Source organism: Pteropus vampyrus, unplaced genomic scaffold, assembly GCF_000151845.1.
Source record: "Pteropus vampyrus isolate Shadow unplaced genomic scaffold, Pvam_2.0 Scaffold1, whole genome shotgun sequence".
In the NCBI taxonomy this organism is placed as follows: domain Eukaryota; kingdom Metazoa; phylum Chordata; class Mammalia; order Chiroptera; family Pteropodidae; genus Pteropus; species Pteropus vampyrus.
This window is the reverse complement of record NW_011888782.1, coordinates 22599326-22613825: the sequence shown is the minus strand read 5'-3', so window position 1 is coordinate 22613825 and position 14500 is coordinate 22599326. Positions and strand designations below refer to the sequence as shown.

General features: G+C 39.6%; 1 protein-coding gene across 1 annotated transcript in view; it reads left to right on the top strand.

Annotated features, from left to right (window-relative positions):
* KALRN (kalirin RhoGEF kinase) overlaps positions 1-14500 on the top strand; it is a 640142-nt gene that overhangs the window by 366284 nt on the left and 259358 nt on the right. The window contains 2 exon segments of the mRNA XM_023520165.1: positions 7028-7147; positions 13019-13210. Coding sequence (XP_023375933.1) covers positions 7028-7147; positions 13019-13210 — 312 coding nt within the window.

Below are 14500 nucleotides of genomic sequence, written 5' to 3'. Positions count from 1 at the left end.
TGGTTCGAACCACAAATATATAATTTCTCCATCATAACAGCCTTAGGGGAGCATTCCAGAGTTTTTCCAAGTTTTTTTCTCTTCCTCTCTGTACTCAATCCCAGCACACAGTTCATAGGAAATACAAATCCGGTATCAATAAACATATTCAGCCTTTAGAGCCAAGTTGATTAATTTGGGGCATCTGTGCCTCTCGTACAGTGCCTGACACATAGTTGATAGTCAGTAGTAACAGTTGCCATCATTCTCTTCAATGTGTGTGTGGTTCTTATAAGAAAATTTTCTTGCCATATTAAAGTCAATTTTGAAGAAAAAAAGAGTTCTCTTCTATATGAGACATTATATTAGCCGTTTCTCTAGGCATACCCAGATCTCTAGAAATCTCTAGAGACATACAGTGTCCAGTGGCACATTGAAAAAATACTATGTATTTTTATTGTGAACAGAATAAGTGGGAATTATTAGCATGATGAATGGGGACTTCCTATTTAGACAAAGTGGGATTGAAGATACAAATAAAATTATAGTTTTATTTATTGAGTGCTGTGTGCCTTTTACATCTATCTCTTGATCGATCCTCACTACCAATCTCTGAAGTGCGTTATTCCCATTTTACAGATGAGGCAACTGAAACTTAGATAGGTCACCAGACAATGCTGTTACTGAGAAAAGAACACACCATCCTTCTCCACAGGTCCAGGAAGGCTTCCCCACAGGGCAGACTTCAGTGTTTGCCCCTTCTGCTCCACATGCTCCCAGCAAACATATTCCCCTGCTTCTTCTAGGCAGAGCCCCACCCAGAATATCCTAAGCAGAGACACATCTTCCTCTTTTAAACATTTTTTTTTTTTTTTTGTATAGTGATTGCTAGAACATTTAGATTTAAGTCTATTAATTTAGCCCATGGAACAAAAACATCATGTTTGATTTAATTACTGCTTGGTCCCTTATAGTCAAGGTACTCCTTGCTAATGCCTATGTCTTAGTTATTATATTGTTATTTATTATAATGGGCAAAAGTATCTTCTCTCATGAGCCTACGTACTCTGTGCTCAAGATCCACCTTCAGTGCAGGTGAAATCACTGAGCCTCAAGCAAGGCGAGATCACAGTGCTGTCATCTAGGTTGTTTTCTGTTTAGTTACACTGGGGTCACACCTGAATCTCTGGAGAGAAATGTTATTCATGGGACATGGTGGAAATCCTAGCAGGCCCAGAGCAGTGATGAGTATACAAATTCTGAAACTCTTGGCAGTAATGTTGGTACTTTCTTTTCATGTGAGAAATACTTTCCATTTGTGATCTCATTTTACAAGAACAGGCTATGGGGAATAGTGGTGTGTGTTTACTTTACAAATGAGGAAACTGAGGTATCGTTAAGATTAGTGCTCCCAGGGCCTCTTGACTAACTCAAGTTAAACCTTGAGCCTAGGCCTCCTAAAGCCAAAATCATACAATTTGCCTCCGCTGGGCCCCACTCCTGTCCTGGGGTTCCAGGACAAATAGAACCCCTCCAGCAGATTGCAGTCTGGAATTTGCTCGGCCTCCGCAACATCACATCTGAGAAGACAGGCAGGCATGGCTTGTACCTGGCAGAGAGGGTGGCACCTGATCAGTCAGTGGGCCCAGCAGGTTATGGGAGTTTGCCTCTGCTCTTCATACTTGGTTGTTTTGTCAGTAGAAGGTGGGAAGAATGAACATCCGAACAAAACAGATAACGAGAAAGTTATTCCTATTTAATTCTGAAATGCAATACATACTTTTGCTTTTGTTCCTGGTTTTGCATTTTATTTTTTGCTCCAACATTAACAGTAAAACCAACTCCCCAGTTATGTTTTTCTTGACTGATAGGAAAATGGAATGAATTTTCATCCTCCAAGTCTACATTCTGTGTAGGATGAGGAGCTGTTATGATGCTAAGTAATTTGTCAAATGGGGAATTAGATCATCTATCTATGAATCATCCAGGCTTGACTAATATCTGTATACATTTCCATTCAGTATTTTATGAGTTGAAGGACAAAAGAAGAATTCTTCTGTGGGGGTGAGAAAATTCCTTTTCCCCAACGTGGCGAGAATGACACACAGTGGGATCATAGTTCAGAATGGTGCAGGATTGCTCGAGTCAGACTTTAGGAAACCTGTGAAGGCCTTTGAGAAAGACATGGGCCCTTGGAGGCACCAAAGGACCGCTGCTCAGTTTAGCCACCACGCCTCATTAGACAGACTTGCTTTCCTTGTCAGTATAAGGCTCTTTCTTTAGGGAGTTGTCTGATCCAGTTTCAGAGAATGCAGTTGTGTTTGATGGAAGTTGGTGGAGCAGGAATTATTGACTTGGAAGCTGTTGACACTTGGAAAGAGGGAGTTAATTTAGATGTCAGTATTGATCGATGGGCTAAATTTAGACACTAGCTTGGGAGTAGTATCTCTTTTGAATATACTCTCAAAAAAGGGAAGAAAGAAAAAGGACACCTTAATTGAAATGCCATTAATGGGGACAGAAAAGGAGAGGACAATGTATTATTACACCACTGTGTCGTTAAGAGTTCTCATAGATTAAAGGTTTAGATTTGGCCATCAGAACCTTAAGTGTTGTTATACCACAATTATATGAAACTGAAGCTTTGAGGAGTGATGATGCCACAGACATTAGACTGAAAATTATTTTCAGAATGGTGAAGGGTAAAAGAAGTACAGATTTGTAGTTGATAGATGGTCACAGGGATGGGGAACACAGCATAGGGAATGCAGTTAGCATTAATGTAATGGCTAGGTAGAGAGCCAGAGGAGAGAAGGAACAATCAGGGGAATTGTTTTATAAACTATATCAATATCTAACCAATGTACTGTATACTTGAAACTCATAATAAAATTTTAAAGAAATATTTTCAAGTATTTAAGACAAAAGAAATTGATTAATGCAACTGATTTTCTTTCTAAGAGATTACTTTATATCTAAGGTAAATGGCCCAAATCCCTCCAGAAAAAATATCGCGTCTTAAAGGGAAACCACTTCCCTGATTACAGCCCATGGTCCAGGGCCCTAGATCACCCAGATGCCCCTTTTGTTCTAGAAATATAGTTCCGATTATTCTCCAGACCCCATAGAATGCTCTGATTACTTTCCAGGAAAATCGCTACTCTGGTAAGGATGACTTCACATTTATTAGATAATTTAGGAAGATTTGAAAAACCTACTTAATGGGCATAAAACTAAATGAATTTCTATATGTGTTTAGTTACTAAATGCAGAGCAGTGCATTTAGCAGAAAATAGGCCAAAATGGATTTGTAAGATATTGGGGCTCTGAACTATGGGGAAAGAAATCATACTTGTCCACTAAAGACATTGACTTAAATTACCCTCGTGGACCAACTCCTGGCCAAAATTTGCATATGATCAAGATGGACATTCAAGACAAAGGAAAACATATTATCCTGTCCTCATATTCCCTTTGAGAACACTGTGTTCAGTTGGGTTCACTATACATAAAAGTGAGAGAGGAGTAGAGTAGATCCAGAAGCGAGGCAACCCCAGGGACAAGTTCTACCACCCATTTGTTTCAAAATGGAGATGACGAAGAAGACACAAGGTCACAGTCTATAAAATCCTAAAGGATGAACACATATGATCTCTTAAATCATGAACTTTTAAAACTAAAAAACACTGGAAGCATGACAGGCTCCCAGTTACCATCTGAGCAGCTAATGATTTTTCCTGTGGCTGGAGTTTCAGAAATGTGCCTTGTGATAAGCCATCTGAAACAGCAGGCCTTAGAGTCAGTGGCCTTGAGTGTAACCTCATAGCTTTATTGTTGGTATGACCTAGAGAACACAGCCATATACAAGCAGCTTCCCCAGCCTATGTGGTGACAGGGCCCAGCTTGCCCAGCTGAGAGGGCATCGTCATCTGTGGACATCCACATCCAGTTAACCGCATACAGTCTTCTCCTAACTCGAGGTTGTCTGAGCTTCCTTGGCCTGTGGAAGCAGTTGATTTTCATTGCCCATTCCCCCTCTCAGCTCTGACTGAGCTGAATCCATGGCTGCCTCCCCAAGCAGCATTACCCTTCTCGTCCCTCATTTCTACAAAGCTGTTTCTCTGGTATCCCTTGGTTGTAGGGGGCAGTCTCTGAATTTTGAAAGAAGTATGGAATTTTAGGGCTCAAAATGACCTTCACAGGTCATCTAAACTGTTGCCTAAATGATTGATCAACATAAAATGTTTTTTTTCAAATTACATTTTATGGTTTGCAAAATACTTTTACATTAATTATTTCATTTCATCTTTACCCTGCGACTTCAGCAAGCAAAGGGTTGGCGTTTTATAGAAGAGGTCACAGCCTGAGGGAGATTAAATGATGTTACCAAAGTCACAGCTCAAGATTAGTAGCAGCAGCACTTGCTCATTTTTAGTACGATATTTCTTCTACTACCTTGCACTCATTAGGATGCTCCCAGAAGAATAAAAATAACCAATTGTATGAACCAGGAAGATAAAGGACTACCACAATAGAAAATTATACCAACAAAAGTTGTCATTAATCAGAGTGTAAAGAATGATAGTAACAAAACAGCTACAGTTTCTACATCACATCAGCCAATAAGTTCTACAAATACTGGGTTGAAAATTAATATTCCTAAACTTTTTCCTCTTCTCAAATAAAGAATCATAGCAATACCTAACTTTGCTCCAAAACTAAAAATCGCCACACCACCATCATCTGGCTTTACATATTACAGTATGTTGCGCCAACCCTGATACAGAAAGTTAAGTACTGTTACCCTGTCTTTACAGATGAGGAAACTGTAGCTTAGAGGGGTTAAGTGATTTTACCAGGTGGCAACAAAGCCAGGTGTTCTAACTTTAGATTTTTTGCTCTTTCTACATAATCTTGGTGCTGCTTCTAGGACTTGACTCAGGGATCAGTCCCACCCCTGAACCTAAGCCATAGGTATAAACTACCAGGTACTTTTTATCTTCCTAAATCAAATATCTCACTTTGAAGTCCAGGAATGCTTTTATGAACAGCTTTGGGAAATAAAAATAAACAAGGATGTCCAGGATATGGCATGGTTTAGTGAAAGGTGTAGAGACTGAAGTCTATATTTGTAAATGGAAAAGCTGGTAATGGGGATCCCACAATTATAGCTATAACTGATATTGCAGTTGGGTAAAACTAGAGAGGAAATATTCCAGCAAGACTCAGGAGGCCCAGAGGGAGTCACATTGCCCCTCAAGCATGGATTTGTGTGGTATATGGAGAAATGTTTCTCTTACGCCCTCAAATGAATCTTGAACCAAGAAAAATGCAACGGATCATGGCAGAAGGACTTACATAGTTCAAAAATATACATTATGAGCTCCATTTTGCAAAGAGATGAAGCATTTGGCCATGAAATCCAGGTACCCAAAGTTACAGGCAGCTTCTGGAAATCATTAGCATCTCTAGCCAGCCAGCCACAGTACATCAGTGTCATCAGAGATTTCACACGTACACTCTGAGTAGTTATTTGCTGCAACTAATTGCTATACAGATTGGTATCTCATCTGCAATCTGCCAGAATAGCCATAAATTAACATCTCAATCCAAATAGCCCAGCTTCAGCGGGATTTCTGCCCTAGTGTTATCCATGCACGATGTGATATCAATCATTTCCTGCCCTAGGAGGAAATTTGCGAGATGCCTATGAGAGTTATGGAATAGGAGACCAGGCTTAGTTTTTTTCTAATTGTTTAACATGAAGAAGTTGAGAGGAGAAGAAAAACAAAACAAAAAAATCTGAAACAGATTGTGACGACTGTTTTATCTCAAGGCAACAGATGTATGGTATTTACTGATCTTGAAATTTCAGAAGAATTTTTATTTTTTCTTCAAGAAAACTTTCCAGTTCCTTAATCAAGATTTTACTTGGGCATTCTCTGGTGACTTGACACAGGGTAGATTTTTAAAGCCCAGTTCTTCCGGTTTGATTATTTGCGCTTGATTCTATTAGCTGGATAATTGCCACATCTCCATTTACCTAGGACTGTCTAGACAGTGTCAGCTGTTTCTCCTTCAATTCTAATATTCCCAAGCTGAATTTTCTTTCCCCCAGTACTAATTAAGGTCACCTAGAAATTTTACTCAGCTTAGTCATAGCCTCTAAATAATTTAAATCAGTTATAACTTACTCTCCTTTTTTCTAATGATCCAGCGTGTAGATAATTCATGCTTTTTTTGTTTTCTTTCTCCTTCCTCCTTCGTTTGGGTTGTTCACCTACCAAAACTCAAACCTGTCTATTCTTGGCTATTTTGCAAGGCATAGAAGGTTGGAGCCATTGCTCTGGTGTGACTTGGGTGTTTACCATAGATGATCACTCACTCTTTCAAAAACATTACTGCATACCTATCATATATGAGATACTGTGCTAGGTACTGTGTGAGTTGAAAATACAACTAATATTATACCCTGCTCCTCTATAACTTTATGTTCTAGGGGACAATGAAACATAAGTCAAAAGAACTGAACAAGGCAGTTATGGTGAATGCCACACAGGTGGTACCTACCAAATGGTATGGTTGTACCAGTTTTTCTAAATGGGAATGATTAGATGTGGAAGATTTCAGGAAGATATTGATATTTGAACTGGGCTTTAAAAAAAGAAAAGGATACCAACAGAAGGAATGTATTTATTTATACCATTATGTGTTCCAGAAGGAACTTGAGAAATGGACATGCAATGCAGTCAGATAATGTAATATTTAAATTAAGTGGATGAGGAAATTGGAACAGAGGAATGATAAGAGTAGGAATGAATATATGAAGCTGGGAATGAGGTTGTTCCTTTAAAAAAGTACCTTATGGCACAAGGTGCCAGGTAAGATTAGGGAGATGACCATTTTAATTATCCAGACCCATCCAGTCCTCTCTCCAACTGTGGGTAGAAGATAGAGAGCTCTCTGACAGAAGGACTCATCAGAGAAGGCAACAGCTCTGGGGAAGCAGCAAAGGCCATTCACCTCTGTTCTTGTTCTGACTCTCTAGGTCCTGGGATGGATCCGCAATGGGGAGTCGATGCTCAATGCCAGCCTGGTCAATGCCAGCTCTTTGTCTGAAGCAGAGCAGCTGCAGCGGGAGCATGAGCAGTTCCAACTGGCCATCGAGGTAACACCCAAATCTGGCTACATTCTCTTCCTCCTTTCCCCTTTCTGCTCTGTGCTTCAGGCAGGATGATTCCTCAAGATGTAGGTGTTCCTTTATGTAATGAAGCCCTTACTCTTTGTAGTGAAATGGCCCAGGTAGCCTTTCTACTACCCAGGAATTGCAAATTCAGGATCCATCACCCCAAGAAGGCCTGGTATTAGAAGACAAGTATTCACACTACGAATGTGGATTTGCTTCTTATTCATTGCTACCTTTAACCTTCAAGGCCCTTGGTCCATTGATTTTTTTGGACATTATAGACTATGCACCATGTGAGCGATGTAAAGAATTATTCACATAAAGATCAAACAATTAAGGATAAACAAGTGCAAAGGCCATTAGTAAATTAGGATTCCATTTTTAAACATTTGGTTTACATGTAACATTTAGATTCCATTGCCAGATTCTGCCTTTTAATAAGAACAATAATCACAGGAGCAGATTGCACTAGATAGGTTGTTTCACTGAAAGTATTTGTTCCATTATGCAGATGGAAGTCATGTTTAAAGAAAAAATTGAGACCAGAAGTTCACCAACTAAGATTGTTTTAAAGGCTGTTTTAAAATAAAACTCCACTTATGATCACCTAATATAAATTTTACCTTGCTTTAAATAATACACTTAATTATCCTTTCTAGTAGAACATTCTCCTTCCCAAAGAGATTTGAGCTGATTGCTTTAAGATGGTGTGGGGAAAAGAGTACGAAATGGGACATGGAAACGATATTAAAACTAAAATAAGTTCAATACCAGTGGGAAAAGAGATAAAGAGTGAAAACTTCAAAGACATTTATTACTATGGTTCAGTACAAAACTCAGCCCACTTCTGAGTGTGTAAGATATGCAAAGGCGTTATCCTCTTCTAAAAAAGTGATTGTTAATGAGAATTTTGCACAACAATGACAAAATTTTAATTGCCTGTGCCAATAAGTATATCTTTAATAAAGTAATCCAACTGATTGCTAGCCATTTTTAAGCTAGTATTGATTGATTTCAACCATTTAATTTTCCAGAAGCCATCTTGTATGTGTAAACATAGCATAAATGTGAATGACATGTTTCTGTAAGATGCCCGATATCTTCTTAGGAAGCATTGCTAGTGCTAGAGTACGGTCTGGAATTTAAGATTTAAAAATAAATTATATATTGCACACACATGTGGGCAAATCGTTTTCTCAGGAAGAACTAACTGGAGGAAGGCAGTTTTATTATCATCAGCTGATCATCAGCTATCTCCGTTGACTTTTACCAGCATGCCAAAATATAAGTGTTAGGATCCATTTACTGTAAAGGAAAAATCAGGATCGGGATTGCATTCAGGAGGCAGGCACACAGAGAGGCGGCAATGAAGAGAATGAAGGATGGACAGTCAGACTAGAGGCATGGCATAAAGCTGTGAGGGATGCCAGGCACTTGGTCAAACCTCCTCATTTATCTTGAATATGAAGGTTTACCTGCCTGTCAGGTAATTAAATTTTCAGTCCCTTAATCAGATGTTGAGCAAGTAAAACCAAGTTTCATGGCACACTTGAGTGAGCTAGTGGAAAATAGTGGGTAAATGCACTAACCAGTGCTATCAAAATGACAAAATTCCACCTGACTTGCATATGCAGCATGTATTAATTTGTATTAGATGTTGTTGCATCCTTACAGAATAGAAGCTTGCTCAGCATAGATGTCTCTTAAGTAAATGGGTGCAAGTTGATTAAATTTTCTTGAAACTGATGTTGAGATAGAGGTCTCTGTGAAGTTTATATCTATGGTTTCATGAGGATATGGCGGAGCAGATAGGATTTCTGGATGATCTCGGGGATGCGAGGCAGGTGAGGTCTGCAGCATGGCTGGAATAATGAAGAGAACAGAACCAGAATTTCAACATATATTCCTTGTTCAGGTGACCTGGTGCTTTTCTCTAAATATATTAGTTTAACCAGGTTCTGCAACGTGGGGAAAACATGCCAAGGAGGATTTCAGCAATTTGAAAGTGGATCTAACTAGTCTAGTTTGGCTTAACCCATTTTGATGGTGTTACTGGAGGCCTTCAGAGTGATTGCTAATGTGGAACATAATTTGAATTCTCAGGCCCTAAGAAAGAATCCTGGGTTCTGGAAGGGAAAATAAAATAGCTATAGGTAAGGTGATCATATAATTTATTGTTAAAACTGAGACACTTTTAAGAGTGGAGGAGGGAATTATTAATAACTAAGCCAGAAAACCAGGCCTATATTAGAACTGTCATGGGCAGACTCACCTTAGCTTGGTTGGCTTCATTAGTTTGAAGGTTTTGATTTCCATGAAGCTCAGAATTTTTACCTGAAGTAGCCTTGGTTTCAGGAAAAGTCCCCAGAGCCATTCATAATGAAGAGTAGTATACAGCACCTAGAAGCATAGCTTTATCAACATGCCCAGGTTATTATTTGTTTGTATCCAAGATGTTGTGGCTAATGTGTCTTCAAGGACTGTGACCATCACAGAGACTAGCTCGATTTTAAATTCCATTTTTATTTGAAATATTCTTATATATTTTAAGCATTATAGCAGAAATAGTTAAGTAATAGTTATCCAGTAGTTAAAACTGGATAATAAATTCAATTGATTTGGTTCATTTTTCTTCCATGTACTGCTACTAAACATCAATGTTGTTGATGATCTATGTCTTAAAGACATAGCACTTAATAGGGTTAGATAGTACAGAGTAGAAATAAATGCAAACTAATGACTCAAACCTTAGCGAAGCAAAGATTATGTCATCTGTCATATGCATAAGAGTTTATCATTTTGGAAATTAAAGGAGAAAGGGGTTCCTGGGACTATTAGATGATAATGAGTTTTAGAATAAAGAAGAGGATTTGTTACATAGTATAAATTATAGGAAAATTAAAGTTACTTTTCCACTCTCAGAGAAAAAAGACGTAATAATAGGTGTATGATGACAATTATATGCTGGTTTCATATATCGAGGAGAGGCCAGATAATTACCATAATCACTAAATGTTAATTTGGTGAACCCTTCCTTTATATGAGAAAATGTAGGTACCGTTCTAATTGCTAGAGATCATATGATGTGATGTGACATAGAAGAAAGGACATAGGTTTGGGGAATAGGTCAAACCTGAATCTTATTCCTTGTTTATATGCTTTTTAATGAGCCTGAGTCTTCATTTCTTAACCTGTGAAGTGGGAGTAGTAATAGTCACCTTGTAGTAGTGTCATGAGAACTAGAAAAAATATGCATAAGCACAGTGCCTACCAGAGTGTACACTTGATTAAACGACAGCAATTCAAGTGCTTTTAAAAATAGCCTTTGCCATGAGAGTTTCTTGCCTTGAGAGTTTCACTAAGTATAGAGAACCAGCCAAGCGTTAGATGAGTGATGTCGTTCAGAAGGGAATAGTTTTTAGTGAGTCTCAAGCTGTCTGAAAAGGCCTCTTTCAAGGAGGTTGGACTTGAGCTGAGCTTCAAAGGGAGACTGGGGCATAGATGGGGAGAGGCTAAGATATGTTCATTAAAGGCAGGAAGAATGAAGAAAGCACATGGTGTGTTTTCAGAGGATTTTGTAAGGGAGTAGTACATGATAACAGCATGGAAGTAGTTGGGACCTCATGGAGAGAAGCATCTGATGACATCCTCTAAAGTTTAGGCTTCATTTCATAACAATGAGGGAACTCCTGAAGGCTTTTGAATTGAGAAAAGAAGTTTGTAGCATAAAATTAGAGTTTTCGAGCTGCAAAGGATGTGTGAAGTCACTTAATCCAAGCAGTTCCTATTACAGAGAATTTATTTGTCAGAAATGTAAGGGATGGGTTGGATGGATTAAAAATGGAAGGCTAGAGCCTAGCTAGGTGACCACCACAGCAGCCTGGGTATGAAGAGGCGAGTGCTAAACAGCAGGCAAGGATGATGATGAGATTGTACTTAGGTGGCAGTGAGAAGGGACCATCAAGAGAATGGCAGAATGCCACGGGAAGACTTTTAGATGGGAGAGGAGTTTAGTTGTAGATGTGAAACTTGAAGAAATGTCTGGGAGGAAGGTGGAGGCTCTGATAGGGCAGTAAAGCCATTTGCATTCATTGGTGAGGGTCCCAATGTCGAGGAAAATCTCTCACTCTTCACTATTAGATGCATCTTTGTAAGTGACTAACATGGGCAGACAGATCAACCAAATTGGTGCTGCTGACCTAGGTGACAGGTGTGGCAGGCGGCTCACCCTCAGATCCAAAGACAACTGAAGATGAGGGTCAGGTGTCAGATGAGAGATGTAGACTGGGGAGTTATTTACAAAGAGGAAATAATAGAAGCCGGGAGAACAGATGAGAGCTCTGCAGAAGCCAGCAAAAACCAAGGATGGACCGTGGGGTACCTCTGCATTTAGGAGACAGAAGAAGAAAATGGTGCAAACAAATAAAACAAAGAATGAAACCGGAGATTTACAGTGGATCATTTCTGCCCATTACTTTTTCTAGCTGCTTTCAGCAATGAGGAACCCAAGTGCCGATGTGGTCATCAGGATTGCAGGCTGACTCAGTGACAAAGCAAGGGAATAAAAGAGTCTAGGTTGCTAGAGGAGGTCGTGCTAACATAACTAACACTGAGTACAGCTTCAGGAGACAGGGAAGCCAGGAAGTGATTGACAGACTGGGAAGAATAAATAGGACTGTGGGACTGCCATCTGGGATGAGGGTGAGCGGGGAGGTAGAGGTGAAAAGGAGGGAGGCTGTATTCACACTCACAGAGTGCAGAGTGGATTTGCTCTTGGTGACTGTCCTGGTGCTGCTGCCCAAGAAGAAGGGCAGAATTAATTCTGGAATAAGTTACTGGGCTTCTAGCTGCTCACTTTCACTGCCAGCAAGCTATACTTTCCTAAAAAGGCAAAGGCCAAATTAGTACTATGCCACTGGGTTGAAATGATCCCAGCAGTTGAGGCTGGGATAACATTACCTCTTTGAAGTCATATGGTTTATCCACATCAGTATTTTATTTTAATGAATTTTAATCTTAGTAGGCTCTCTCCCTGCCACCCAGTCCTCCAGCCTGGTCTCCCCACCTCTACAGTTAATATAAACTCATAGAATCCAAGCCACCACATTTAGCCTGAATAAGAAAATAAACGTTCACATCTATATAAGTTCCATATATATAATTCTAAAGGCAAACACAAATGATGTGGAATTATGTGTTGAGCTGAATTGTCTACTGCTGTTTTCTTGGTGAAATCACTAAGGGACGGTGTGAGATGCTTCTCTTTTGCTTTATTAACCTGACAAATTTATTCCTTCTCCTAGAATCCTTTTCGGTTGATTATTAATGTTTAAAAAGATTATATTATTGGCTCAGATTTGTGTTAACATGATTTTTTTATGTGGTATGTTTATTTGATCTGCAAAATGGGACTGCAGCAATAACCTCCTTTGAAAACACGTGATGATGAACAATTTTATGACTAGATTTGAAAAGGAAATTTAACTAATGTATGAACCAATCAGGGAGCAGGTTTATACATAACTGTTGTTCCTCTGCCACAGAAACTGAAATGTCTTTAAAACCCAGAGTGATACAAGTAGAAGAGAAGGGAGTGTGGACAGAAGTTAGAGACCTGAGTGATTAGTTAATGAAAATGTATGATATTCTTTTTAAAAATATGCTTTAAAAACAATGATGTATTTAGTCATCATGACAAAATGTTTGAATCAGTCATTTAAAGCTCTTTAACTTTTCTGCATCTTTCCACTCACGCCTCACTCCACCCCCTCCCATACCACGCCTGGGTCGTTCCCATGGACCTCTCTCTCCTCCCCTTGTGCCCAGTCCCTCTTTCATGCCACTTCCTTGCAGAAGACGCACCAGAGCGCCCTGCAGGTACAGCAGAAAGCTGAGGCTCTGCTCCAGGCTGGCCACTACGATGCAGACGCCATCCGGGAGTGTGCTGAGAAGGTGGCTCTCCACTGGCAGCAGCTCATGTTGAAGATGGAAGACCGGCTAAAACTGGTCAACGCCTCTGTGGCCTTTTACAAAACCTCTGAACAGGTGAGGCAAAGGGCTATTGGATGTCTAGGGATGAGATCGATGGAGGATTATTTTCTGCATCATACTGCAAGATCTGCAGTATCTACCATAGAAGCCAGTCCTCTTGGAACTAACCTGAGTAGAAGAATGATTTGTGGAAACAACACAGTTGGCTTCCTTATAATACTTTCCGTCACAGAAGTGGATCATGTGATTTGTTTCTTATAAATTTCTCAAACTCATTGGATCTAGTTGTTGAATTAGAAATTGGGTGGTTGTATGCTAAAAGCTGGTTTGGAGTGGTATCAGTCAGCTGTTGCCACAAAATACTGCATAATAAATCACCCCAAAACTCTCTGGTATAAAAACAATAAGCTTTTAAATTGTTTTTGCTTTAGTACCTCAAGTTCAGCTGGTCGTGGCTGAGCTTGATACAACTGGCTCGAAGCTGCAGATTGGGTCTAGTTCTATTTCCATGTCTCTCATCCTCTTTGACCAGCAGCTACTTGAGGCACATTTATGGTGAAAGGCAAGTGTGCAAGAGCCCAAAATCTACTGTGCAAATACATTTCAAGTTTCTGCTTGTGTCACATGCTCAAACATCCTTTTGGCCAAAACAAGACATATGATCAAACCAATATCAATGAAGCAGGGAAGTATATGCCTCCTATGGAGATTGGGAGAGGAGAGTGACAATTTGCCGAACAAAAATCTAATCCACCACAATCAGGCACTAAGCATTGCTGGAAAAACATATAGCTCTCTTATTCATGCGGCCCTCAGTCTAATGGAGGAAACACAGCCCTCTCTGTCAGTGGAGAACCGTGAGCCTAACTAATAAGACGGTACAGCTGTGGGAGAAAAGGCAGGAATTATTCAGCAGGACCATAAACATGCAGACCCATTACTGTTACATCTGTACTGCAATATGCACAAGGGCTAAGAGGATTTTTAAATGATTTGGGTGCTGTTAGGGACTTCTTTTCATGAAGTGGAGGTTTAAAACAGGAGTTATGTTATTCAATGTAAAATACTTTCCTCATTCCAATTGCTCCCTAGTAAAAATGGATCAGAGAACCATTCTCTTCTGGGTGACTTATAGGGACCGTGGGAAAGTGTCTAGGAGCAAATATAACGTGTTTGTCAAAGGGTGCTGCAGCCAGTTTGCAGTCTCTACACCTTCTCTCAGTTCTTTCTTCTGTTGTTTCAGAGATATGATGCCTTCAATGGCCATGGAAATGGGAGCAGCAGATTAAGATGATAAAGAACTTTCCCGTTGATCTATAAATTCAACACAATCTCAATCAAATC